This window comes from Lissotriton vulgaris, chromosome 7 (assembly GCF_964263255.1).
Source record: "Lissotriton vulgaris chromosome 7, aLisVul1.2, whole genome shotgun sequence".
Classification (NCBI taxonomy): Eukaryota; Metazoa; Chordata; class Amphibia; order Caudata; family Salamandridae; genus Lissotriton; species Lissotriton vulgaris.
The window spans coordinates 1,260,009,498-1,260,035,172 of record NC_141695.1 but is presented as its reverse complement, the minus strand read 5'-3'; the positions used below and the strand labels follow the sequence as shown (position 1 = coordinate 1,260,035,172).

The 25,675-nt window shown below is 45.9% G+C and overlaps 1 protein-coding gene across 1 annotated transcript in view; it reads left to right on the top strand.

Moving 5' to 3' along the window:
- The window catches only part of LOC147703362 (degenerin mec-4-like), a 63,595-nt gene extending 41,150 nt beyond the window's left edge, over positions 1-22,445 (top strand). Inside the window, exons 5-6 of the mRNA XM_086928912.1 lie at positions 12,795-12,870; positions 21,308-22,445. Of these exons, the coding sequence (XP_086785038.1) occupies positions 12,795-12,870; positions 21,308-21,634 (403 nt within the window). The 3' untranslated portion in view covers positions 21,635-22,445. The remainder of the gene's footprint in view (positions 1-12,794; positions 12,871-21,307) is intronic.
- The last annotated feature ends 3,230 nt before the right edge of the window (positions 22,446-25,675 follow it).

Genomic DNA, 25,675 nt, shown 5'->3' with positions numbered 1-25,675 from the left:
ATTTGATAACATTGATCAATGCCAATGAGACAAGTACAATCTGTATTGACGTGTTCAATTGGATTATACCACAGGACAGGTATTAAGGAACTGACCACGGAAAAATTAGCTTTCTGCAAATTTAAATTTGATCATGCTGTGAGATAAGTGAGGTACATTATGGGGCTGCGTTTTTTTTCTTCCAGATTTTTATATGGCGCAAACTTGACCCGAAGGTATCATGAGCACCAGTTGCTTTACAGACAAACACATTCATTTTTTTTAGACATGGAGAGATTAAGTGATTTGCCCAGAATCACAGGATGTTGAGCATCCCTAGCCGAGACTTGAACCCGGTTCCCCAGCATCGAGGATGACCACCCTGGCTGTAAGGCCACACCCTCTCCCGGCGCGTTGTGATGCGAGACATACCATTTATTTGTATAACACAAATACTTTTGTGTTGAAAATGTTGTTAATTGTTAATGAACAGGGTCCGACTGATGTATAGGGCAAAAAAAATAGGCCAGAAAGGGTGGCCTGACGGATCATTGTGCAGGCCGTTTTTTGGGCTGTCTGGGTCTCTGTTTTATGGTCTGGTGAGCCAACTTTTTACTGTTGATTTCCCTGATTTAGCCTCAAACATTGCCTGCAGCAAGTACACATGCATGCAGGCTCCCATACCTTGCAAATCACCTATACAACGTGTCTTTATAAGTTTAAAATTGGCAGGATTTGCAGAATGTGTACCACTTTTGTAGCTATCTGATTCACTTTCTGTCCTAGCTTGATCCTGCTACTTTGCAGTTAGAAACATTATATTAAAAATACACCTTTATCATTGAGCACAGGGATGAAGGGTTCCATCCGATATCTATTTTCTTACCACTGTACAAGCTTACTGGCATGTATTTTGCTTTTCTTTAATCTTATCCATAGACTTTAGCAAATTTACATTTAACAGTTGGTTTGGAATTTACTTATTACAGTTAACAATTTTCTGGAAGGGAGTGCTTCTTATGGTGCAGTTCCCTGAGTGCCACAAGTCTTCCAAACAGGTTTGCAAGGGAGGTGTAACAGAGTCAGCAGTCTAGTAGTTGGGTGGGAGGAGTTAGCCGGGCCCAGGGGAAGAGGAGGAGCGTAGGCAGGAAAGAGGCAGATAGGATAGGGACAGGGACAGAGAAGGATGTACTGAATAAAGCTCCTTAAAATATAAAGAAGTGTGTCTGTCGTTCTTGGGTCAAGACACGACAACTAGCGACGAGAGTGGGATGTGCAGCCTGCTCTCCCTGAACCCTGGAAACAGCGTCCTGTCCCTGGGGCATCGTCTGAAGAACGGTCGCGGTCGTGACATATGTGCCCCGAGGAAACTGTCGCCTAAAAGAAGAGGCCAGCAGCCAGTGTCCCAGCTTCGTGATTCAGCGATCGCGTGGAGCCGTGTGAGAGGAGCGCGGTCGAGCGCCAAATGAAATTTTAAACCCGGTGCCGTTTCGCGCCCAAAAGTGGAAGTGAGCCCGGGAGCCGTGCGAGGCTAATGAAGAAACTGGGAGCCCACCCCGGACTTCCTGAAGAGCCCTGAAGGTTGAGACCGTCTAGAGAGGTGTGGAGAGCCGTGGGGAAGTTTAGAAACCCCATGCTGAGATTGCCGAAAGTCAGAGCTCACCCCCGATGCGTGAGGAACGGCATACAGACAAGTGAAAGAAATCGGGAGCTGACCCCGAGCCTACCTGAGAGTGCAAGTGAACAAGAAGCACAAGAGAGACCGAGGGAGACCTGTTGCCCGCCAGGAAAGCTGCCGGTGAGTGCCGTGTGAGCCCTGTGAGCCTGGAAGTCGAATGCAGCCCCAAACCTCGTGGTGTATGGGAGTTTCAAGTAAGCGACCATCTTGGAGTCAGGCAACCTAAAGGGACACCCCCTATGCAATTCGGGAGCGGCCATCTTGAAGTCAGGCGCTCCAGTGACAAACAAGCATTGGTGCACATGAACAGTTGAAAATAAACAAGCACAAGTCAGTGCAAATAAGAAATAACAAACAAGCACGAGTACCTGCAAATAAGAAACAATAAATCAACACAAGCCAAAAGAAAAGAAAAAGAGGAAAAGATGTGCTCTCACGATGGTGACTCCGAACACCTCCCCACAACGAAACAAAGTCAAACCAATCATCACTAGTGTGTCACATCTGCGGCCTCCAGAACCTCTAACTCTGACCACTGGAGGGAGCATGGGCCCCAGATGGCAGGAGTGGCTTGAGGATTTTGAGGACTACATTAAGGGATCGAAAGTGACAGCAGATGAGGAAAAATGGATTGTCCTCCGCAATCTGGCGGGCCGTGAAATTAGTAAGATAATCAAAGACCTTCCTCCTGCGGACGTAGGAACATATGACAAGGTGCGTGAAGCCCTGAAAAAGAAATTCCTCCACAAAAAGAATGTCGATTATGAACGACATGCGTTTCATCAGGCACGTCAAGGAAAGGATGAAGCAATAAGCACATTTATTACCAGACTGCGGCGATTATCGAGACACTGTGAGTTCGACACCTTTTCAACAGATGCTGCCATTAAATCACAGATCATCGATGGATGCCACTCTGAGACACTCTGGAGGCGGCTGCTGAGAAAACATCATGAGTTAGATGATATTGAAGAAATGACTTGCGTCTATGACCAGGCGGAAGAACATGCTAAGAGCATTGAAACTGGACGGAATGTAAGCCAAGAACAGATGTGTCGAGTACAGGCCAGCAGCAGCTGTCGAAGCTCAATAGAGAAACAATGGAGGCCTCGGCCGTCGTCCCGGCAACGGCAAACTGAGCATAGGAGGCGTGACCCAGGTCGAAGGGAAAGGAAGCCAGAGAGAACAAAAAGGTGCTACGTCGGCTCCAAACAAACAGGTGGAGACATGAAAGTGAAGAAGAAGCTGATGATCCGACTGTCAAGCAAGAAATGCAAGCTTTTCGACATGTCTGTGATGAACTTTCTGCTACCACAGATGGGTTGATACTGCGAGGTCAGCTGATTGTTATCCCAAGGCAACTACGACAGGGTGTTGTCAACCTTGCTCATGAAGGTCACAGAGGAGTGGTGTCAACAAAACGAGCCCTCCGGGAACCGGTGTGGTTTCCCCTCCTCGATCAGATGGTAGAGCTAACCCTGAAGGACTGCCCCCAGTGTCAGTTGGTTAACCGTGGAGATCCTCCTGCTCCATTGCAAATGACCACGCTACCTAGTTGGGTGTGGCAAGAACTTGCCATGGATTTTTATGGACCTCTGCAATCAGGCAAATATGTCTTGGCCATAATTGACGAATACTCCTGGTTCCCCATTGCTCAATTTGTGTCATCAACAAGTGCTTCCAGCACCCTCACCGTGTTGGATGAAGTGTTTGCGGCATGGGGTGTTCCCAAAGAGCTGAAAACAGATAACGGACCTCCTTTCAATGGACACGAGTTCAGTGCCTTTGCAAAGCATTTGAATTTCAAACATAGGAAAGTCACACCTCTATGGCCGCAGGCAAATGGCACCATTGAACGGTTAATGGCCACACTTAAAAAGACTTTTCAAAAAGCCACCACTGAGAAAAAGGACTTGCAAGTGGCTCTGAACGAGGTCCTCAGGGCATACAGAACAACCCCTCATGCCACCACTGGAAAATGTCCTGCCACGCTGATGCTAGGGCGACCCACAAGAACACGCATACCGACCTGGGAAGGAGCCCTGCGAGCGGTGTCGCCTTTCCGTGTTCATCAAGAGGTGATGGCGGCAGACAGTCATGACAAAGACAAAATGAAATCATATGCGGATGCAAGGAGGAGAGCGAGATCACCATCTCTACATGAAGGAGACTGTGTTATTGTCAAACAAGACCAACAAAGAAAGACTGATTGCCACTTCCGAGCTGAACCGTTACTAATTACCCAGCAGAAGGGCACCATGATAACGGCGAAGTCCGATAATCGACGAATCACCAGGAATGCGTCACATTTTAAGAAGTACACTCCAGACATGAGAGAAGCTCTCACAAAGATGACTGGAGCGCCGGTCAATGAAGGACATGATCGATCTGACCAAGAGAGTGTGAGTCAGACAAGAGATCCTCCAGTGGACTCTGGGACTGATACGGGGATAGTGTCTCTGCGACCCCGCCGAGACATTCAACGACCAAGAAGACTCATTGAAGAAATTTTAGCCAGTCTGGGGGAGATGTAACAGAGTCAGCAGTCTAGTAGTTGGGTGGGTGGAGTTAGCCGGGGCCAGGGGAAGAGGAGGAGCGTAGGCAGGAAAGAGGCAGATAGGATAGGGATAGGGACAGAGAAGGATGTACTGAATAAAGCTCCTTAAAATATAAAGAAGTGTGTCTGTCATTCTTGGGTCAAGACACGACAGGAGGTTTTGTGTTCACGTTCCAACAAACTGGTGTCTTCTCAACCTTTGGTCTGTGCCTCCGGTGAAACTAGGCATGCACATTTGCTTTATTTCTCTGACGAGTTTAGAGGAAGCATTTGCCAGGAACTGCATAAAAGAAAATGAATAATTTTAAATTGTGAGACTACAATAGCGTAATCAAAGTCCCTAGATTTGTAGCATTCTGCAGCCATGGTTCTTTCCACATACTCTTGGATTTACTGAATTTCCCCCAGAATCCACAATATGCTGCATAATTAACAGGTTTCTACATCTTAACTGTTTCTAGATCATTGGATCAAAAAAAACTTTCAAAAAGTGCCGTTTGTTGGGCCACACAGTGGCTGACCATCTTAAAAAGGCCACTGGGGACCTTTTAGTATCTGTTTGCATTGCATCCAGGTGTTACCCTAGTAGCAATGAGGTGAAACCTTTGCACAGGTAGTATTAAAGTGTATTAAAATGTAAAAATAATAAAATTGACACACAATGTGCCACATTCGGACAGATGGTTTGCCTTTTGTTGCCGCATAATTTGGTCTCTGTAGCATATTTTGGTCTTCCTTTGCCGCATAATTCAAGTGGCCCTGACCACAATGTATCCTAAAGTCAAGAGGGAAATTTTAAATAAACTCGGAAATCCCTAGCCTCAATTGAGGGAGACACTCAAGAAGTGAGTCGAAAAGAGTTCATTAGAGCCCGGGTACCTATAGGATTGTCATTCTAGTGGCAATCTTATTAGTATTGGTAATGGGGTATAAATCGATGGGGTAAGGAGCGGGTTGTCGCTGTTAAAAGTGGCGAGGTAGGGTGCAGGCTGGTGTTTGGCAAAGTCTTTCATTACGTGAGTGACAGAGGGATCCTAGATTGTGGCAGACAAGTCTCACTGGGACGACGGGGGGAAGGCATTTAGTTTTTGCTACCAATGATTAGGGCTTTTATTAATATTGTACTTCGGGGTCTTAGATTCACTATTTCATAGCCCAGCAAGTAGCTGGCATTACTGTTACACAACTTGGGCACTTGCGGATTGTGGGAATACAGCCCATTACAAGATTGCAGCTTAGAAATGGGTGTGACACATGGGATTCAGTGTTTCAGCGCCAATCTTACATGTTATTCCCCATATGTGGCTATTTTTCACCTGGACATTTTGATTGCTTTGCCCGGCACTTGTAATTACTGCTGTCAGCAGGGGCAGTTACACTATTAGCGCTCTGGGGGTGTGCCCCAGTGGAATTCCTTCACATTGCTATTCAAATATAAAATAGATTTATTTATTTTGAGATCATATCTCTTAACAAACTGATGTATTTAAGTCTGTCTGTCCCTGGCTGCCTGCCCCACATCTCTCGAAAGCAGGAGACGGAAACCAGGCAGTAAATCAACTTTAAGAACTGTGACCCACAACACAGGGCTTACTGTTCCAAGGGCCATATGCATGAACACATTTTCCCATAGACACAAAATGGGCAAAACCCTTTGATGCATCTGGCCCTAAAGCTCTTCATTGCGATTGTGCTCAATGACTGAATGCATTGTATGCCAGTGAAACTTTTCGCGTCATGGTTTTGGGTGTGGGAGCCATCATCCTGCGCGAAGGCAGACACCCGTCATTCACAGGCGTAGAACCCACCCTTTCCCATTTGTCAGAGGCAGGAATGGATGCAGTCATGGTAAGTGTTATAATGCTAATTGTGGGTCAAGTATATTGTGCTGAAACCCCTCGCCATGCTAACGTCCCCCTCTGTGACACCCCAGGCCCTGGCTGCATGCCGCTGGCCCCTTTAGAAGTGGAGCTGCTGTACTTGGTCCCCCGTGAAATTGATCTAAAAGACCAGCATGGTTTTTGTTCCCTTGTGGAGTTGATCTAAATATCTTGTGGGTACTTACTTTAGTCGCTGAATGCTTGTTACCAGTGCATTTAATTTACTCTGAAATTGCCCTTCTATTTTATAGTTCGAGAGTAGCATTCTGCTCTATGTTAGTATGGCTAAACAGTGGTAGAGGGAAGTTTGTAAATGCTTGTTGAACTTTATGACAGAGTATGCATCATGTAGTAAATGCTCCTATCAAAACCATAGGGGGCTCAATGAGTAAGAGGTTCACCCCATTAGTAATCCGCTGGTTCAGAGAACTGAACCTGTGCGCCGGGGTAGGTTTACAGTGAAATGACAGCAAAAGGTAGCTTAGAGAGAAGGATCTGCCAGCCACATAATGCTTCCTGGACATGGGCAGTGGTTGGTATATCCCTGAAAATTAAGAAACGGGAAGGACGGCTGTAGCCTCACATCCTACCCCAGATGCTAATTAAAGTTATATAGTGAACTAGCAGCACATGGCTCAGGAATTTCCCTCCTTTTACTATCATCAGCTGCTTGTAACATATAGTTAAAAGCCAAAATTACATATGTAAAACATGGCAGGCCTGTCTGTGAATGTGAACACACATTCTTATTCATGAAACCAGTGTGGCGACAGTGTAGGGAATATCCAAATATCAGACTCCAGCGTGAAAGGAGACGTATATGCTTATAGTAAAGGCAATTGTCTGCTGTATCGTGATAAAACTGTCCCTATCTTCATGGCCTTATCATTAATGCCAAAAAGATGGACTTATTTACAAATATTGAACGGTAAAAACGTTAGGGTAATGCATGTCAGTGATTTAGTTAGCTATTTCATCATGTTGTGTTTCTGTATTATTGTGAGCATAATATTACTCTTGTACACAGTAGCGGCCAGTGTCTGTGCAAAGTGGCGGGCAGGGGGAGAGGGGGGACCGGGGATGGACAACCAAAAATATAATAATAATAAAAGAACTTACCTGCTCGACGCTCCTATGGCTCCATCACCGTGCACTGGAGGCACAGGCTCCCAGAATCCCTTGGGCCAATCCTAATGCTGCTTTCATGCTGCATGAAAGCAGCACCAGAATTAGCCTGAACGCCAAAGGTTTGCGCTACCAGTGAGACTTGGAGCCTGTACCTGCTCTCTCTAACTCGGCAATGCAGCTCGGGTTGGAGAAAGCTTCAGTGCGCATGAGAGTTTGGCTGGCCTGAGACATTCGGCCAAACCGTCATGCACACTGACAACCAGTGCACCTACCACTCCTACATCTGCCTGTCATCTGTATGACCCCACCGCCTGGATGATGCCACAGAGAAAAATAAAATATTAAACACAGGTTCATTATAGTTTTATTTTTTATTTTTTGGCTGCTGCCAGGGGGGCAACGCTTTTCAACCATAGCGAGGAGCCGCTGATGCTTGAACAGTACGTATTCTGAGTTGGGCTAGGTGTTTATTAGGGGCTTTGATTGAGAGCTCTGATGCTGAGGCTGAAGGCAAAGCAAAGTGCCTGTCAGTGAACTGGTCTCTCTACAGAGCACACAGAACAATGATCATGTTTTCCAGTTGCAATTGAAATTCTATGAAAATGTGTCTGAAGAGGGTACACAGATGCCAAAATATTTTCACAGCAAAAGGACATAAGGTGTTTAAATGTGAATGAGTGCCATGTATGTTTGGAACTGGTGATATCAGGACGATGAGTAAGAGCATTTGAGGAAGAGTTAAACGGGGGGCTGAAGGGGAAAGCGAGTCGGTTGAAGATGTGCAGATGAACGAGATGTGCAGAGAAAAGGGGCACACATATCTAACATAAAAAGTAAATAACTGAAGGCCGAAACTCCATCCCCAGGCCTTAATACTATTTAATTAAAAGACTCACAGTTTCAGAAGGCAAACTTTTACAATGTTAATTAGTTATGACAAATCATTTGTACTTACAGGTCTTAGGTGTATCTCAGTTGTTCTATTTATTTGGATGCAATTTCATCTCAGAGAGAAACCAAAATTGCGGCGGGGTGGCACACTATGGGAATCAGAAATGTATTTACATGTTCCCTTCTAGAAAGCCCCCACTATTTTCCTCCCACTTAAAGACCCGTTTGCACATACTTCTATATGATTGATTGTACCAGCAGCTGTGGGTGCTTCTGGAAGCCTGGTTAGAGCATTTTCTTCCAAAGTTGAAGCTGCATGCAGTGCAAGACACTGGGCAAGCACACACTTCAAAGGGCCTGAAGTTGTCCGGTGTACAATTTGCACATTACAGTAACTGTTGAACACATTAATGCAGTAAGCTATGGGGTAGTTTGTAATTTGTTTAATATTTCACAACTATACTTTCCCAATGCTCTATAAGCCATGCATGATCACAAAATTAATTTGCTTTAAGATACACCATTTGGCAATCTTTTTTAATTTTTTTTTCTTGGAACAAGGAACCACCCTGGATCCCACATTTTGAAGCTTGCTTGTGTTGCTCGCTACATAAAAGTCATACCCAACTTTTACGCCAAAACCTCTTTCAAATGTCAACAGATACCACTGCTGCTGTGGCCAATAACTTAAATTACTGGCTGCCTCTGGAATTATAGATCTCTGGTAATGAGGGCCAAAATGTTGGCCTTAGAAGGACGAAAGGCAGAGTTGCCTTCCTCGGATTCTAACCTTTGACCTGCTATTTACGCAACCAATGCTTAAGTCAATGATGCATTTCATTGACACGAAGAAGGGTGCCTTGGCAGGAACTTTAATGTGGTTGTACATTTTTTGGCAGGATTTGAGACCTCGTTATTGAATTGTTCTGTGGTGCGTTTCCAAGGACATTCCATTCTGCAGGCTGCTAGTTCACAGTTGTCAAGGTCAGGCGTGCCTTAGGGAACTTGACTTGTCTTTCCTCTAGTGATGCCAGAGTGTGCTGCTAGTGGTGGATTGTATTTTTTTCTGGAACCTGTTGTTCCACAGTGCCAGGAAAAGGAAAGGCGAAGACCCACTAAGAGGTCCAGGTCGGGTTACTGTTGTAGTTTATCTTAAGTTTGAGGCCGCTAAACACCAGGTTGGGCATGTGTTCGAGTGTAGAAGTAAGGACAGATGGTGGGTGTAGGGTCTTGATGTGTGCGGTAGGTAGTGGCGCCTGCAACAGGTTTGCGTTCGTATGTAGCTACAATGCATGTAAGGCGGTGCCACAGGTGGGGGCTAACCCTGAACCCATGAAAACTGACAAGGTCAACAAAACAACAATGGGCCTGTGCACATGTCAATGGTGTATGTGGAGCAATTTCTCTGTATCAAAGCTACCCACAGGTTGGTGATACAATGTTAAGCAGTAAATTACACATGTAGAAGAACACTCTGGAGTATTGTTTGTTCTTCTTTTATTTTGAAGGATTGCCCAACCAGCACATGTTTCGACTGGAGAATACCCCAAGACTTCTTAAGGGCTGAAAGGCAGGCGAAAAAACGTGGTTGATCTCTCTGCCAGTTGTACTTCCGTCCCGGCTGGTGTGGTTAACTCTTTCTGTGCTCATGACGAGCTCAGTTCGTCATGAGGCACGGTGCTCGTGTGCTCATGATGAGCTCATGAGCTGTGGAACGCTCACACGCGGGGATAATTCCCCTGCTGTGCTGAACATTCCACGAAAACGGGTGAGGATGAGCACACGAGCACTGTGCCTCATGACGAGCTGAGTTCGTCATGAGCATGGGGGCGCTGTGCGCGCCCCGCCCCCCAGCACAGCGCGGGAATTACCTCTGCTGCAAAGGGGTTCAAATGAACTCTAGAATTGTATCTGGTCCGGAAGTGTGCACCATATGGTGAAGCCGAGTGAGGCTTCACTCTGGGTGGTGTGCCCTTGTGACTGCTAAGAAGCTCCAGTGTTTGAGCCCGGTCAAGCTTTGGGCTAAAGGGAGTTGTAAGGATATTAGTGGTTTTTAGTTAGGAGCAGTGAGTAAGCTGCAACTTCTGACAACCAACGACTGGAAACAGGTTTCTTACAAGTCACGCAGGCACACCACTCAGAGTGAAGCCTCACTCGGCTCCACCGTATTGTGCACACTTCCGGACCAGATACAATTCTAGAGTGCATTTTACCGACACCAGCCGGGACGGAAGTACAACCGGCAGAGAGATTGACCACGTTTTTGCGCCTGCCTTTCAGCCCTGAAGAAGTCTTGGGGCATTCCCCAGACGAAACACGTGTTGGCTGGGCAATCATTCAAAATAAAAGAAGAACAAACAATACTCCAGAGTGTTCTTCTACATGTGTAATTTACTGCTTAACATTGTATCACCAACCTGTGAGAAGCTTTGATACAGAGAAATTGCTCCACATACACCATTGACGTGTCCACAGGCCCATTGTTGTTTTGTTGAGAGTTGGTGGGTAATTTTGGGGAACATTTACAAAGAGTCACACAATGCACTGCTGCGTGAAAATCTACAAAGTCCCGTTTGGTGAATGGCAAAAAAACTGTGCATCATCTTTCTTACAATGTGTTGCATTCCGATGATGTCATCGACCACATAAATGGTAATAAGATCACACGTGCGTGAAGCTGAACAATATTTCACCCTGCACAATACAGAAAGCATGAGTGAGCATTGTCTTGGGCTTACAAGAAAATGTATTTGAGGCATACCATCCGGTATAAATTTCTTTCTGCAGACAACCATTCAAGGGTCCACGTAAAATGAATAATTTAACTGTATTAAGTGTGAAAATATCACACAATTTTCATTTTCCTGTTGTTTGCAGCTGCTTTTATTTGGTGCTAAAATTTAGTGCAATGCCTGGTTGCACTTTTTAAGGGAAAGGATATTATATCGAATCCTATGGGTGTTTTCGCTATTCCTGCCCCCAGGGCCGGCTCTAGGGCGGAGCGACCGGTGCCAACACACTGGGTGCTGACTTCACAGGGTGTCATGTTTGCAAGTTTATTTTGGATTTAAAAGCACCTGCTGCCATGTTCCTTGCCTCCAGCAATTTCCAGGCAACAATAAAATTGTCAAGATAACTCCGGTGATTAATGTTCTTCCTGGAGAGAGATCAGAGTTTTGTCTAGTTGAGGTTTCGACTGATCATAAAATAACACAGAGGATTAATATGGCTGCTGCAAAGAACATGTACCATGCAGATCACAAAGTGCAAATAATGTAAATAGGTCAGTGGGTTACTGCTTTTTTAAGAGAAATCCTTTTGTTACTTGCAGTTTATAAGTTAAACTCCTAATATAGAATGGCGAATTATTAACTAGCATCAAAGAGATGCATTTGCACTGCAAAGTATAGATGAGAGCATAGATTAATGTTGCAAAAAGGGTTCATTTGGGTAGAAATCCATTATAATTGTTAAAGAGAACTCCCAAATATGGTATGCCGTTTTCAATTCTGAGTTTGTGCTTCTCCAGAACAAGCACTCTTGAACTATACTGCCTACCTGTATGGATGACGTGTCACTCCTACACCTTGCAGTGCTCTGGCTTATGTAACATTTCCTATACAGCGATTTACACACGTATGATTGATTGTCTCTGTGTAATGTGTGTGTGATGCAAAGTGCTCTGACGTCCTTAAATGGTATGAGTGGGGCTATATAAATAATTAAATGCATCTGAAAGAGGGTCGCTATGGAGCCTTGAGGGGCATTAAACAAAAATGGTTGCAGGGGAATCAATGGTGCAGGTGGCCACCTCCACCATGGATGGTGGTGGGGAGGAGGGGGGCAACAAACATTTCTGCACTGGGCGCCACCAGAGCTTAAGCTGGCCATGCCTGCCGCGTTATGCCTACTGCACACGTATTATCTCGAGTTTCAAATGTTGTGATGCAGTGCCCTTTAGAGGTGTGAAGTCTTCAACTTATAGCAAGAAAACTCATTTGTGTGAAAAAGTTGATTGGTGGGAATATGTTCTTTGCTTTAATTCAACACTAATCCTTTATGGGTTCCGGAGTAGCGTGCTACTTGCCAAAAAAGCGTTTCAACATCCCATCAGGGGTAACAAGCGCTATATAAATGCAAACCTTTTTCCTTCTTCTATCTCTCTACTATCCTTCTGAATCCAAATAACTGACTAATATCCACCACTCAAATTTCTTTCATAGCTCACTATACTAATTCAACACTAATCCTTAATGGGTGCTACTCGCCGAAAAAGCACTCGCCTCATCTGGGGTAGTAAGCGCTATATAAATGCAATTACAATTGCTTAGCAGTTAGCATTAACTGGTGTTGGGGAAGTGACACACTTCAGTAAACCTGGCACCGAGATTGAGTGCACTGAGGTGAGTCTACAGCTGTGAATGCAGCGTCAGGGCGGGCGGAAGTGGCTTCGTCTTGGGAGGTCCAAGATGTCTGCATTCAAGGAGGAGTCAAAAGGGTTTAGGTGAAGGAGAGCTGGAACTGACAGAGATTGAGCGCGCACATGGCGGTGCTGGGGAACAAGCGGCTGGTGGCACTAAGCGTGGGGGGAGGAGATATTACAGGAACAATTCTTTGGAGTTCAATTCATCATTTGTAAGTGCCTGACTTGATAATTTCTATTTTTTTGGACGTTTTTCAGAGACAACGTGGTGAAACTTGTGGTTTATTATCAGCAGCTGAACTATGAACTCATTGAGGAGACTCCGGCCATGCAGGTGAGCCACTGGGACACTGAAGTCACCCGCTGGGGCTAACCTCTCCATCAGCACAATTCTTCTCTTCAGTCTAGGTCTCTCTCTCTCTCTTTCTGTCTCTGTCTCTGTCTCTCTCTCCCTCTCTCTCTCTCTTTGCCCTCTCTCTCTCTCTCTTTGCCCTCTCACTCCCTCTCTCTCTTTCTCTCTCTCTCTCTTTGTCCTCTCGCTCTTTGCCCTCTCTCTCCCCCTCTCTCTTTCTCTTTCCTTCTCTTTGCTCTCTCTCTCCCTCTCTCTCTCTCTTTATCTCTCTCTTTGCCCTCTCTCTTTCTCTTTGCCCCCTCTCTCTCTCTCCCTCTCTCTTTTCCCTCTCCCTCTCTCTTTTCCCTCTCTCTCTCTCTCTCCCTCTCTTTCTCTCTCCTTCTTTGCACTCTCCCTCTTTCTCCCTCTCTCTCTCTCCCCTCTCTCTTTTCCCTATCTCTCTCTTTCCCTCTTTATTTCTCTCTTTCTCTCTCTCTCTCTTTTTGCCCTCTCTCTCCCTCTCTATCTCTCTCCCTCTGTCTCTCTTTCTGTCTCGCTTTCTCTCTTCTCTATCTCTCTCTTTCTTCTCTCTCTCTTCTCTCTCTCGATCACTTTCTCTCTCTCCCCCTCTCTCTCTTTCTCTCTCGCTCTCTCTCTCTCTCACACTCTCTCTCTCTTTCCCTCTCTCTCTCTCTTTCTAGCTCTCTCTCTCTTTGCCCTCTCTCTCCCTCTCTTCCCCCCGCTCTCTCTCTCCCTCTGTCTCTCTTTCTGTCTCGCTTTCTCTCTTCTCTATCTCTCTCTCTTCTCTCTCTCGATCACTTTCTCTCTCTCCTCTCTCTCTTTCTCTTTCCCTCTCTCTCTCTTTCTCTCTCGCTCTCTCTCTCCCTCTCTTTCTCTCTCTCTCTTTCTCTCTCTCTCTCTCTCGCTCTCTCTCTTTCCCTCTCTCTCTCTCTTTTTCCCTCTCTCTATCTCTCTCTCGCTCTCTCTCTCTTTCCCTCTCTCTCTCTCTTTCCCTCTCTCTTTCCCTCTCTCTCTCTTTCTCTCTCTCTCGCTCTCTCTTTCTCTTTCTCTCTCTCTCTCTCTCTCACGCACACAAGCACCCTCGTACACACAAACACACACCGCCTTACCGCAAACGGTTTGAGTATTAAAAGTGTTTCTTGTTAGCAAATATTTTCAAGAAGAAAGGAAGCCACTCATCTTATCAGAAATATTGCATCAATCTAAGCTACGTTTTTCCCTCTGTAGTCCACAGTTCATGTTCCTTCGGCTGGCCTCAGGTGAGAGTCTTATGAGTAATAAAAACGGCGACTCTCCCCTCACGCACAACAACAGGAACGCAACATGTAAGGCAGCGTCCTGATGGCAGCAGGTGTGTCCGTATCCCTCACTGCTTTCAGTCATGGATGGTGCAATGCTGTGCTGAAGACATACATGTGCCCCAGTGGCAATTGCACCGTGCCGGGCTGGAGACTTTGTTGACTTCATTTAATTGTTGCAAGAATGTGGTTGGACTTGTGTGTAAGTTTAGGCCTGTGTAGAGTTGTGAAGGTAAGAGAGCTTTGCCACTTTGCTATTTTTAGGTCTGACGTATGAGACAGCTTTAGCTGTTTCACCTGACTATTGTTTCTCCAAAACATCATAAACGACATATGCAGAGGGTTTTTTCTCAGCAGGTTTCATCCATTGGACGGTTCAACTGTCATTCACATTTTGTGTCAGTCCCCACAGCATACAGCCTGGGGCAACAGGTCAGCCTACTATATCCATTGGCTCCCTTCACTTTGTTTGGCTACACAAAGCCTGTGGACATGGTTTACAACCTCCTAAAAATAGTTCCTTACACCTTAGTGACAAAGATTGTTCAAAGTCTGCTTTTTATTTATTTTAACATTCATATCATATCATTCATCTTTATTCGATTTTACAATTAAATGATAAAAGCACAATAAAATACATAATCTCATCAGAAAGTGCATAAATCAATACAATGACAAAATTAATATCGCCTTAAAAACATGAGACAGGGTTTTATCTAACCCATCACATAGTGCTTCCATTTACTGAGTGCTCTAGGTTATAAGTCTGTCACAGTTTTAACATTAAATACCATGTATTTGTTTTGCCTGAAATCCTGCTGTCCATTTAAATGGGGATTTATTTTCCATCAGTTTTTTTTAAAGTTGCTGTTATAAAGTGTTTTAGTAGCATTGTAACAGTGCAGCAGCCTGCATTTGGAGTGCTTGGTTAGGTTGAGATTTATTCTTTTCTTCTTCAAAAACAATAATAGTAAAAAAAAAATTGGGAGCTGCTGGGAGGTATTTTATTTTAAAAGACATCACGAATTATGCAGTCATATTCCTTAATGTTTTTTAAATTCCAATTTGTTGGTGAACATATTTGGTGATGGCATGTTTTTCCTTTTTGTTTTTGTGGCACATTATTGCAATAAAAATATGTCTAAAATTGACATTCTCCTCAACCTGCAAATGCCACACCAATTGGCGTTGCCAATGCTTGTTTTAACTGTGCCAGTTTCACAAATGCCAATGCCAAAGTGGTCCAAACAAGCATTTTTATTTACAATAGGTCTGGTTTATAAATGAACATTTCTTTTCTGTCGCTGGTGGATTTAGGCACTCGATTGGTCACCATGTGTGCACTTTGCCACTCATCTTTGTGCTAATGTATCCATTCATTCATCCACGTACTCATTCTTGCATTCACCCACTTACACAACCACAATAATAAATAAACTCAACAACATATGTCTCAAAAATTAAAAGAATAAAAGTAGAAAAAGGGAACAGGCTGCCACCTAAACGTGCCAGGCAAATGTGTGCAATAACAAATCAAATTAAACATTGCTATGGGTGCCATTTTGCACTGGTGTTTTAAATAATTTATCATTATTTTAAAGTTTCAGCATGGCTGCCACATTTAGAACCGATTTGTTGGCTATGTTGGAGTGAAAATAGATACGCTATGTTTAATATCATTCCAGAATGGTTTCCTGATTTAGAGGCAGAGGCTGGGTAGGATGTAGAGCACTGCAGACGAAATGAGCAGCATGCAAGCGACTGGTTAGCACTACCAGGCAAGTTGTTGTAGTATCTATGAAATGAAAAGAGGAGATAAAAAAAAATGAAAGGGAGCCTGTAAAAAGAGAAAAGGGGAACCTAAAGGACTGGCTCATCAGCCCTGGTACCAAACTCAAACAATGGATCACTCACAGCGTTGACGAATTAGCACCCTTGAAAAACCACCAAACCAAACAGGGTAGCAAAAAGGCCCCCTGGTTCAACGATGACCTTAAGAAATCCAAGAAACTATGCCGTACTCTCGAGAAAACATGGAGAAAAAACCCAACCACTGACAACCTGACCACCTTCAAGGCAGCCACCCGCAAACACCACCATTTGATCCGATCCACCAAGAAATCAACATTCAAGGATCGACTCGACAACAACGCCCATAACAGCAAGGAACTTTTCAACATCGTCAAAGAATTTACCAACCCCACCGCAGCCTCAAACGACATTACTCCCTCCCAAGACCTCTGCGATTCGTTATCCTCTTTCTTCTACAACAAAATCGCCGACATACATAACAGCTTTAAGAACATTTCCAAAGAACAGTCCACTCCACCCAACTCCGAACCTAAACCGCTCACTAACAACCTTAGCGCCTGGAACCCAATCACCACTGAAGACACCATCCGCCTAATGAACTCCATCCATTCAGGTTCACCTACCGACCCCTGTCCCCACCACATCTTCAACAAAGCAGACTCCATCATCGCACCCCATCTCCGTGATGTCATCAACTGCTCCTTCAAATCCGCTACCTTCCCAGAAAGCTGGAAACACGCCGAACTCAGCGCCCTCCTGAAAAAACCCACAGCAGACCCCTCTGAACTTAAGAACTACCGCCCCATTTCCCTCCTCCCATTCCCTGCCAAAGTCATAGAGAAAGCCGTCAATAATCAGCTTGCCGCCTTCCTTGAATCCATCAACTCCCTCGACTCCTCACAGTCCGGCTTTTGAGCCAAACACAGCACCGAAACCACCCTCATTGCAGCGACAGACGACATCCGAACGCTACTGGACAACGGAGAAACAGTTGCCCTCATCCTACTCGACCTCTCCGCCGCCTTCGACACAGTCTGTCATAGCACCCTCATACAACGCCTCAGCAACGTCGGAATACAAGGAAAAACCTTGAACTGGATCATCTCTTTCCTCGCCGGGAGAACCCAGAGAGTCCGACTCCCCCCATTCAAATCAGAGGCCACCGAAGTCATCTGCGGAGTACCACAAGGATCATCACTCAGTCCCACCCTCTTCAACGTTTACATGAGCCCCCTCGCATCCATCGCGCGACAACACAACCTCAACATCATCTCCTACGCTGACGACACCCTGCTGATCCTTTCCCTCACCAAAGACCCTAACACCGCCAAAACCAATCTCCATGAAGGCATGAAAGAAGTAGCCGAATGGATGAAAAACAGAAGCCTAAAACTCAACTCAGACAAAACGGAAGTCCTCATCCTAGGATCATCCCCCTCTGCCTGGGACGACTCATGGTGGCCATCGGCCCTGGGCACAGCACCCATACCCACAGACCACGCACGTAACCTAGGCTTCATCCTAGACTCCTCCCTCTCGATGACCAGACAAATCAACGCCGTCTCATCCTCTTGCTTCAACGTACTTCGTATGCTCAAAAAAATCTTCCGTTGGATCCCCACCGAAACAAGAAAAACTGTCACCCACGCACTGGTCACTAGCCAACTGGACTATGGAAACACCCTCTATGCCGGAACCACAGCCAAATTACAGAAAAAACTCCAACGCATCCAAAATGCATCAGCCAGACTCATATTGGACATCCCTCGCCAAGCTCACATTACCGGCCACCTGAAAGACCTCCACTGGCTTCCCGTCAACAAGAGAATAACGTTCCGTCTCTTCACCCACGCACACAAGGCCCTCTACAAACTAGGACCCGAATGTCTCAACACACGACTGTCCTTCTACACACCCACCCGCCAACTAAGATCCTCCAATCAAGCCCTCGCCGCAGTTCCGCGCATCCACAGATCCACCATGGGAGGAAGATCCGTCTCCTACCTGGCGGCCAAGACCTGGAATTCTCTCCAGACTCACCTCCGCCTCACACAGAACCACATTTCCTTCAGAAAGGAACTTAAAACCTGGCTATTCCACAAATAATGCACCCCCCTCCCACAAGCACCTTGAGACCCTCTGGGTGAGTAGTGTGCTATACAAATTCTTGAACTTGAACTTGAACTTGATCTGGTGGCTTAGAGGACTAAAGCATCCACTGCAGGCGCCTGTGTTTGACCTCATAGTCACAGGTTCAAATCCCGGCAGAGCCTTTTATCCTTTCTGAGGTTGATAAGATGAGTATCATTGAGTTGGGGAACAATAAATGTCTGTTAGGGGTGAGCATGTGCTTTACAAATACTCATGTTATGATCAGAAAAAGGCCTTCGCTCACACGGCAAGGAAGCCAAAGACAGCAGTTGGCTGACCCATATCCCCAAGCTCTTATACTTCCACAGCTGGAAACAGAGTGCAAATGACAATCATAGAGACTGGTCGCAGACAGTTGACTCAAACCATTAAAGGCTTATTTGGGTTAACATATGTGTTTCATAATAAATAAATCAAGGCCAACTGACTTTATCATAGGTTTTCATTTAAAACAGAGCAGACCTATGCTATCTGTCATAACTTTACCCATTGAACCAACCAGGTGTATACCCTGTATCAGTGGCTTTTCACCAGGCCCAACTCTGTCCTACTGTGTTGAGCATAAGCTTTCCAACAAGGCAACCATTAGGTATACTGCAATAAAATATCATATATGTACAAAATGAAAGTTGTCTAAGCAACATAAAATTGTCCTAAAACAGCCTGATACAGATTTTCAAAGTGAAGATCTTCTATGCCCGTGGTTTGTTTGAGTGAGACACCAACATCACAACCCTTGCCTTCTACAGTAATCTGTGAGAGTCCATGCAACAAAGTACCTGCGTACAGGCGTTAGCAGAGTGTAATACATCCACCCTTAAGAGCCTAGTGTCATTAACACATGTTTTGCACAATAAGTAAGGCAGCCCACTGGCTTTGTCATATCTTTTCATAGTTAATTAATCAAACCTATGGAATCTGATATAACTTTTATCAATGAACCAATAAGTCCTACAGTACTTATCATTGGCTTGACACCAAAACCTACACAGGCCTACTGAAATGAAAGTAAGATAGCAGCCATTATGCAAATAGTTACAAATATGGACAAAATTACAGCTGGTAAAACAATTTGCAACACTCTCAAAAGGGCCCAACAAGAATCTTCACCGTGAAAATGTTCAACCCCCTGGGGTTGTCAGAGTGGGTGACCAACACCAAAGCCCTTGCCTCCTATAGCATTCTATGAGGTTACACGTCTACAGGCTATAGCACCATGTGATAAAAATCCACTGTTAAATGCCTATTGGTTTTAACAAATGTTTTTCACAATAAATCAGCCAGGTCTACTGCCTTTCACTTACGTTTTCATTATAAACAGATCACATCTAGGGGATTCGGCATACCTTTCCCAATCATCCTGTCAGGAATATAGCCTACATCATTAGCTTGTTATCATAACCAACACAGACATGCTGTAGTGAGTATAAGCAACCCAACCAGGCAACCACTAGGCACACAGTCATAAAATTACAAATGTGTATAAAGCTCCAGCTGGCAAAGCAAAAGACTATGTCTTCCAGGAGTGCCTAGCATGGATTATCATAATGCAGATCTATAGTTATGGGGGTAACAAATATCAAAGCCCATGTCTACTAAGATAATCAGTGAGACCCCATGTAACAAAACACCTCTCTGTAGGATTTAACTCAGAGTGATAGCAATCCACCCTTAAATGCCTATTGGCTTTCACATATGCTTTTCACAATATATATGTCAGGCATATAGCCTTTATAGTAGCCTTTCACAATAAACAGGTTTAGGACTACCGCCTTGATCAATGGCTTGCCTCCATAACCAACACAATCCTGCTGTGTCGAACATAAGCATTCCCACAAGACAAGGAGTTAAACACAAGCACTCTTTTTCGTTGGAAGCACATAACTTTGGCCCAATCAAATGTTGTGCTCAATGGTATCAACACGTGGTCGGAACCTAAGCCCCTCTCTCAGTAGTGCTTCTGAAAGCTCTTCTGTTAATCAAGTAGTGTATAATAACACGAAGAACCGGGGGTCTCAAAAAAAGCCATTCAATTAGCTCACTGGCTTCGACTCCTTGCTAAGTGAGTCAGGACACAAGTTACCTTCAAGCCTAAGAAAAGACAGGAAACAGCAGTAGAGAAGAGCATAACGCCAAGTGATTACCAGTGAGATCCACATACAGCTAAATGGATTCCCATCAATATATCATAATGATCAATCTTCTCATTTGGTCATCCATCTGATTGGATGGTCTGTCTCTTGATCATAGAGACTCATTACCATACCCACGATATTCGTGTTATTATAATCAAGTAGTGTAGGCAACAGCTGCGCTGTCATGCTGACCTACGCAATGGGACTGGGCTGTGAAGTGCAGTGGAAACTTTCCCACTCCTGTGCACAGCTGGAAACATCAGCCTCTCAACCTTTTCATTGCCAACACCTCGCTCCATCCCCCATTCCTGGATGTCAGCAGGCAGGACTTCCTGGAATGGGAAGTGACAATGATGGAGCCGAGACACAGCCCTTGTGTTTCAGGCAACATGGGGGTGGGGGATGGACTCAGATCTCTGCAACCTGATGTCCCGCCCACCCAGCAGCAGGAATAGACGAAATGAAACAACTCAAGTGAATTCGGGAAATCTTATCATTATTTTTTTCAGAATAAAATTCCACAAATTAGCCACCTTTGGGGGCTTGATTAAAACTTTGCACGTTCCTAATTATGTTTGAAGATCTTCCCTACATGAAGAGTAATAATGTTCTCCCCAAAGGTTGCATTTTAAGGCAAAGATAACCCGGACACATGATCAACTGCAAGGGAAACAATTCCAATTGATGAAATATATTGTGAGTTTCTTTTTAAAAATCACTAGTAAAACAAAGAAGCACTTACATGAAGTGCAAAGTGTTTGTCGTGTTTCAGAAACAGGAGGTGAGTTATTCTGGTAAACAGGCAGATAAACCTATTTCTATTGCTGATCAATGTATCTTTGGCCACCAAGAAGTTTTGCAAATTTACCATTGAAAATGGAGCATAGGTGTACCACAATTGCACTCCTGCTTTTTTTTTGTTACGTCATGCCATTACAGGCCTGATCGAGCTCTCATCCTTTTACCTGTCCACTCCCAAATGTCATGAACCCACCTGTGATTGTTTCCCTTCTTCTTCCACAGCTTGTGGATCTCGTCTCCAGCCTTGGGGGTCTCGTGGGCCTCTGGATCGGGGTCTCTGTCTGCACTGTCGCCGAGTTCCTGGAGCTTTGCTTGAGCATCATCACCTTCAGTGTTCGCCAAGCCCTGTATCGCGAGGACGACTCGCCCCCGAACCCGTACACCATCTGCGATCCTGCCCTGCAGGCTCCCGAGCTCAGCCGTCACACCTCCAGCTCAGCTCCCACCCAGACCCCGGCCCATGCTGCTGCACCTCTACTGTGGTCGTACCAGCCTGAGAAGCTTCAGCAGGGTTATGAGTTCAACCCATACATGGTCGACGAGTTATGAAGCCAGGAATGTGGTCTTCTCCATGACCAGTGGGACTGATTTGCATGTCCGTGGGAGACTGGACAAGAAACTTCAAGTTTACAGATCTTGGAATTATTTACTGGACCCTCCACTTGAACCTGGGCACCAGTTGATTTAAAAATGGGATGTATATCCTGGTAATTCCCATCTCTAATAGGTCCATCCTATCTTAAGTTCTTGTCTTATGTTGCTCCCAAATAATGTACTTAAAAGGAAATGCTATTATAGTACTGCATCTTTACCTGTTCTAAACTGCAAAAACCTGGACTATTGTAATTTTTTTACCGCACACCTTTTTCCTGGCTTGATGTGGCAAAAACCACCCGGTTTGTGAGGTAATTTCTCAGAAGTTGTGATCGTGACTCGGATGCATCCGTCGTTTTGAGTCCTAATCAGAATTATGACCACCATCAGAATGAGTCTCTGAGTCTTCCCTAATTTCTGTCTTGAGGATCCAACCACAGCCAGCCCTGACCCCCTAAACTGAAAACGCCTTGCCAACAAATGGCACTGACCCCAAAGAGTGAACCTACCGGTCACCCAGCTCTACATAACTCACACAAAGCACTGATAGCATTGTCGGAACGGCCCAGCACACAATTGCCCACTGTTTGAGTTCTTATGGTTGCCCTCCGGTTGGGGCTAGCACATACATGCCAACCCTCCCGATTCAGGCAAACTACTGATTTCAAGGCTGGTCTCCCGCCTCCCGACTCCTGTATGCAAAATCCTGATTCCTGGTCAGGCTTCTGCAGATAGGGACTGGTCTTGAGTGACTCAGATTATGGACTGCCAGTAACCTGCTCCTACAGGCCAATGCACACATTTTTGTCATATTCCCTCTACCTGCCTTAGTGCTTTCTCCGTGCTCCTGACAGGCAAGGTAAAACAAGCATTTGCAATGCAATGGTTTCGCCTTTGGAAAAGTTAGAGCTATTGGCATTGTAAATGACAAAATTTGTATTTATGTGTTGGTTTTGTCATTTACATTGCCATTAGCTTAATCTCCTGCAATGTAAGACCTATTGTACCCTACGGACGAGCTCAGCAGACAGCAATTACTACCACACACACACCCAGAGCCACAAACACACACACAGAGCTATTGGCATTGTAAATGACAAAATTTGTATTTATGTGTTGGTTTTGTCATTTACATTGCCATTAGCTTAATCTCTCGCAATGTGAGACCTATTGTACCCTACAGATGAGCTCAGCAGACAGCAATTACTACCACACACACACCCAGAGCCACACACACACACACACAGAGCCAAACACACGCCCAGAGCCCCACACACACCCAGAGCCCCCCCACACACACCCAGAGCCCCCCCCACACACACACACACAGAGCCCCCCACACACACACCCACCCAGAGCCACACACACCCACCCAGAGCCACACACACACACCCAGAGCCCCCGCCCACACACACACACACATGCCAGGCGAAACCTAAAAAGTATAACAAATGAAAATGCAGAAGGAATAGGCAATATACAAAATGTACAACCTCTTTTTACAAACTACTGTAGCAGAACCACAACAGTGCTAACCTGAACATTACACAAAAAGTGCAGTCTATTCTACGGACTGAAAATCACTTTAAATGCTTTCGACTGTCTCATGGAAAGAATATAAGAAGTGTGTACACAAAATCACAAATTGAAGGAAAGCAACGTTGGGCTGTACTTTAAAAAAGTATGGGAGGCTCCATGCATGCATCTGTGTTGCCTGCGGCCAATGTGTGTTTTAATAGCAGGGGATCATCACTAAAAACGTACCCATCACGCCATAAATAGGCCTACCAACTTCTAATAAAAAAAACGGCCCTTATACTGATCTGTCAGACCAGCCAATCGGGCGAGTCCGATCCTGGTGGTCTGTGTACATGGATTGAGACTGGGCCATGTGGTCAGGTGGCACTTGAACCTGGAGCCTCTGTCTGCAGGGTTACTGTTCTACCCGGGCCCCTGGCTTGATGGAGGCATCATGGACGGTGGGGCTTCCGGAAGTGGCAATCCATGAAATGGGAAGAAGGGCTGGCAGACTGTCAACAAGGGTGTGTGGGCAGTGATGTAGAAAGAGCTTCATGGGCACTATTTTAAGGAAGAAAATGGGCCCCCTCACATACATTTGTAATAAAACATTGGCACTAATGGAGGTGAAGTTGACCCCTCATGCCCACGGGTCCTGGCCTAAATAAGCCCCTGCTGGTGTGCTCAGCTGCTCTGATGTGCACCCTTCCTGAACCGTGCGCTATTGGATACTATTTGCAGGAGCCCCTTCGTATTGGCTGGTGGTCAGCTAAGCAGCCGTGCCGAACGGAATCTAGGCACTGCTCGGCGAGGGAGGGAGACCAGCCAGGCAGAAAGATGCTATTGCGTCTGAGCGTCTTGTGAGCACCATCACTGTACCAAGCAAGACCACCCGAAGAGAGCCCCAGTGCCCCTTCGTCAACGGGTCTCACGCTTGCAACTGCAGCTCTGCGGGGCTGATGGTAGCCAGCAGCTGCCACAGCAGACACCAAGTCAAACAACTCCCTTTCTTCCCTGCTTCCTGCTTCAATGCGAAGTGGACGCATTTGCTATCTTTTCATTGAGGTAGGACGGGCCCATGGACAGCGGAAGGGGGCGGGTGAACGGGCTCACGGACAGCGGGAGGGGGGGCGGGTTAACAGGCACACGGAGGCGAAACCCAAAAATCGTAAAACAAACAAACAGACAACATGGACGCTTGCAACTGCAGCTCTGCGGGGCTGATGGTAGCCAGCAGCTGCCACAGCAGACACCAAGTCAAACAACTCCCTTTCTTCCCTGCTTCCCGCTTCAATGCGAAGTGGACGCATTTGCTACCTTTTCATTGGGGTAGGACGGGCCAACGGACAGCGGGAGGGGGGCAGGTGAACGGGCTCACGGACAGCGGGAGGGGGGCGGGTTAACAGGCACATGGAGGCGAAACCTAAAAACGTAAAACAAACAAACAGACAACATGAGGCGGGATAGACAAGACAGGATACACGCACAAACACAGCAACGAGACACACAAAGGGGAGACGACATAAGACGGGATACACGAGACGAGTAAAAGACGAGCCAAATACATCTCAAATAAAAAAAAATCTGTTACAAGCTGTCAGGGGGTCCCTACCTGCCACGGGTCGGGTGACGACATTAACCCGTGTTCCTTTCCGCCACAGCCTCCCTTCGGACACGGTCCCTTTAAGGCAGCGTGTGCTTTCCCGGAGGAGGGAACTCCGTCGCTGTCGTCATCACCCTCCCTCCAATCAGGAACGACGCTGGCGCTCATAGCGCGATAACCGGAAGAGAACGGCGCAAGCGGATCGGGAGAGGAGCCGTCCAGGGAACCTCGTCAGGACTGCGGTGTTCCGAGCGAAGAGAACGCGGAAGCGGTATGGACCCCGGAATCCAGGAAAGACGTGGAAGCTGTTTCGCCCCAAGGAGAAGGAAAGCCGGGAGGCCAACGGAACCATGCTCCACCCGCCACACTTCAGGAGGAGAAGTGTGGCTCCACAAGGTACAGGCCAGGCTAAGGGGACTGGTCTTTTCACAGGGAGGGAACGGGCAGGGGTGGTGGGCGGTCACGGGACCTGTGTAATTAAGAGAGGCGTTCTTCGCACCCCCCGGTTGTGTGCTCACTCAGACACTTGCAGTATAGGTGCTTTCACCTTGGTAACGGTCCCCGGTAATCCCCCACACTCCCCGCTTCCTTCTCCTTCTTCTTTAGTGGTCTAGCAACGCCAGTAACTCAGAGTGTTTTCTTTCTTTGTTTTGAGTGTCGTATGGAGCCGGATAACATTGATGTTTGAGAAGTGGACCTCTGCAGTAAGACGATCCACCCCGGCCGGTTCAGAAAGACACACCTGCCTAGAACTGTGGACCTTTTTGGCTTGTCTAGATCCCCGTTACTTTGCAAAGACTTGTTACATAGAATAAAGAAAACTGTCCTATATCTCTATGCGTGGAGAACCTTCTCTGTTAAGGATCGCATCCTTC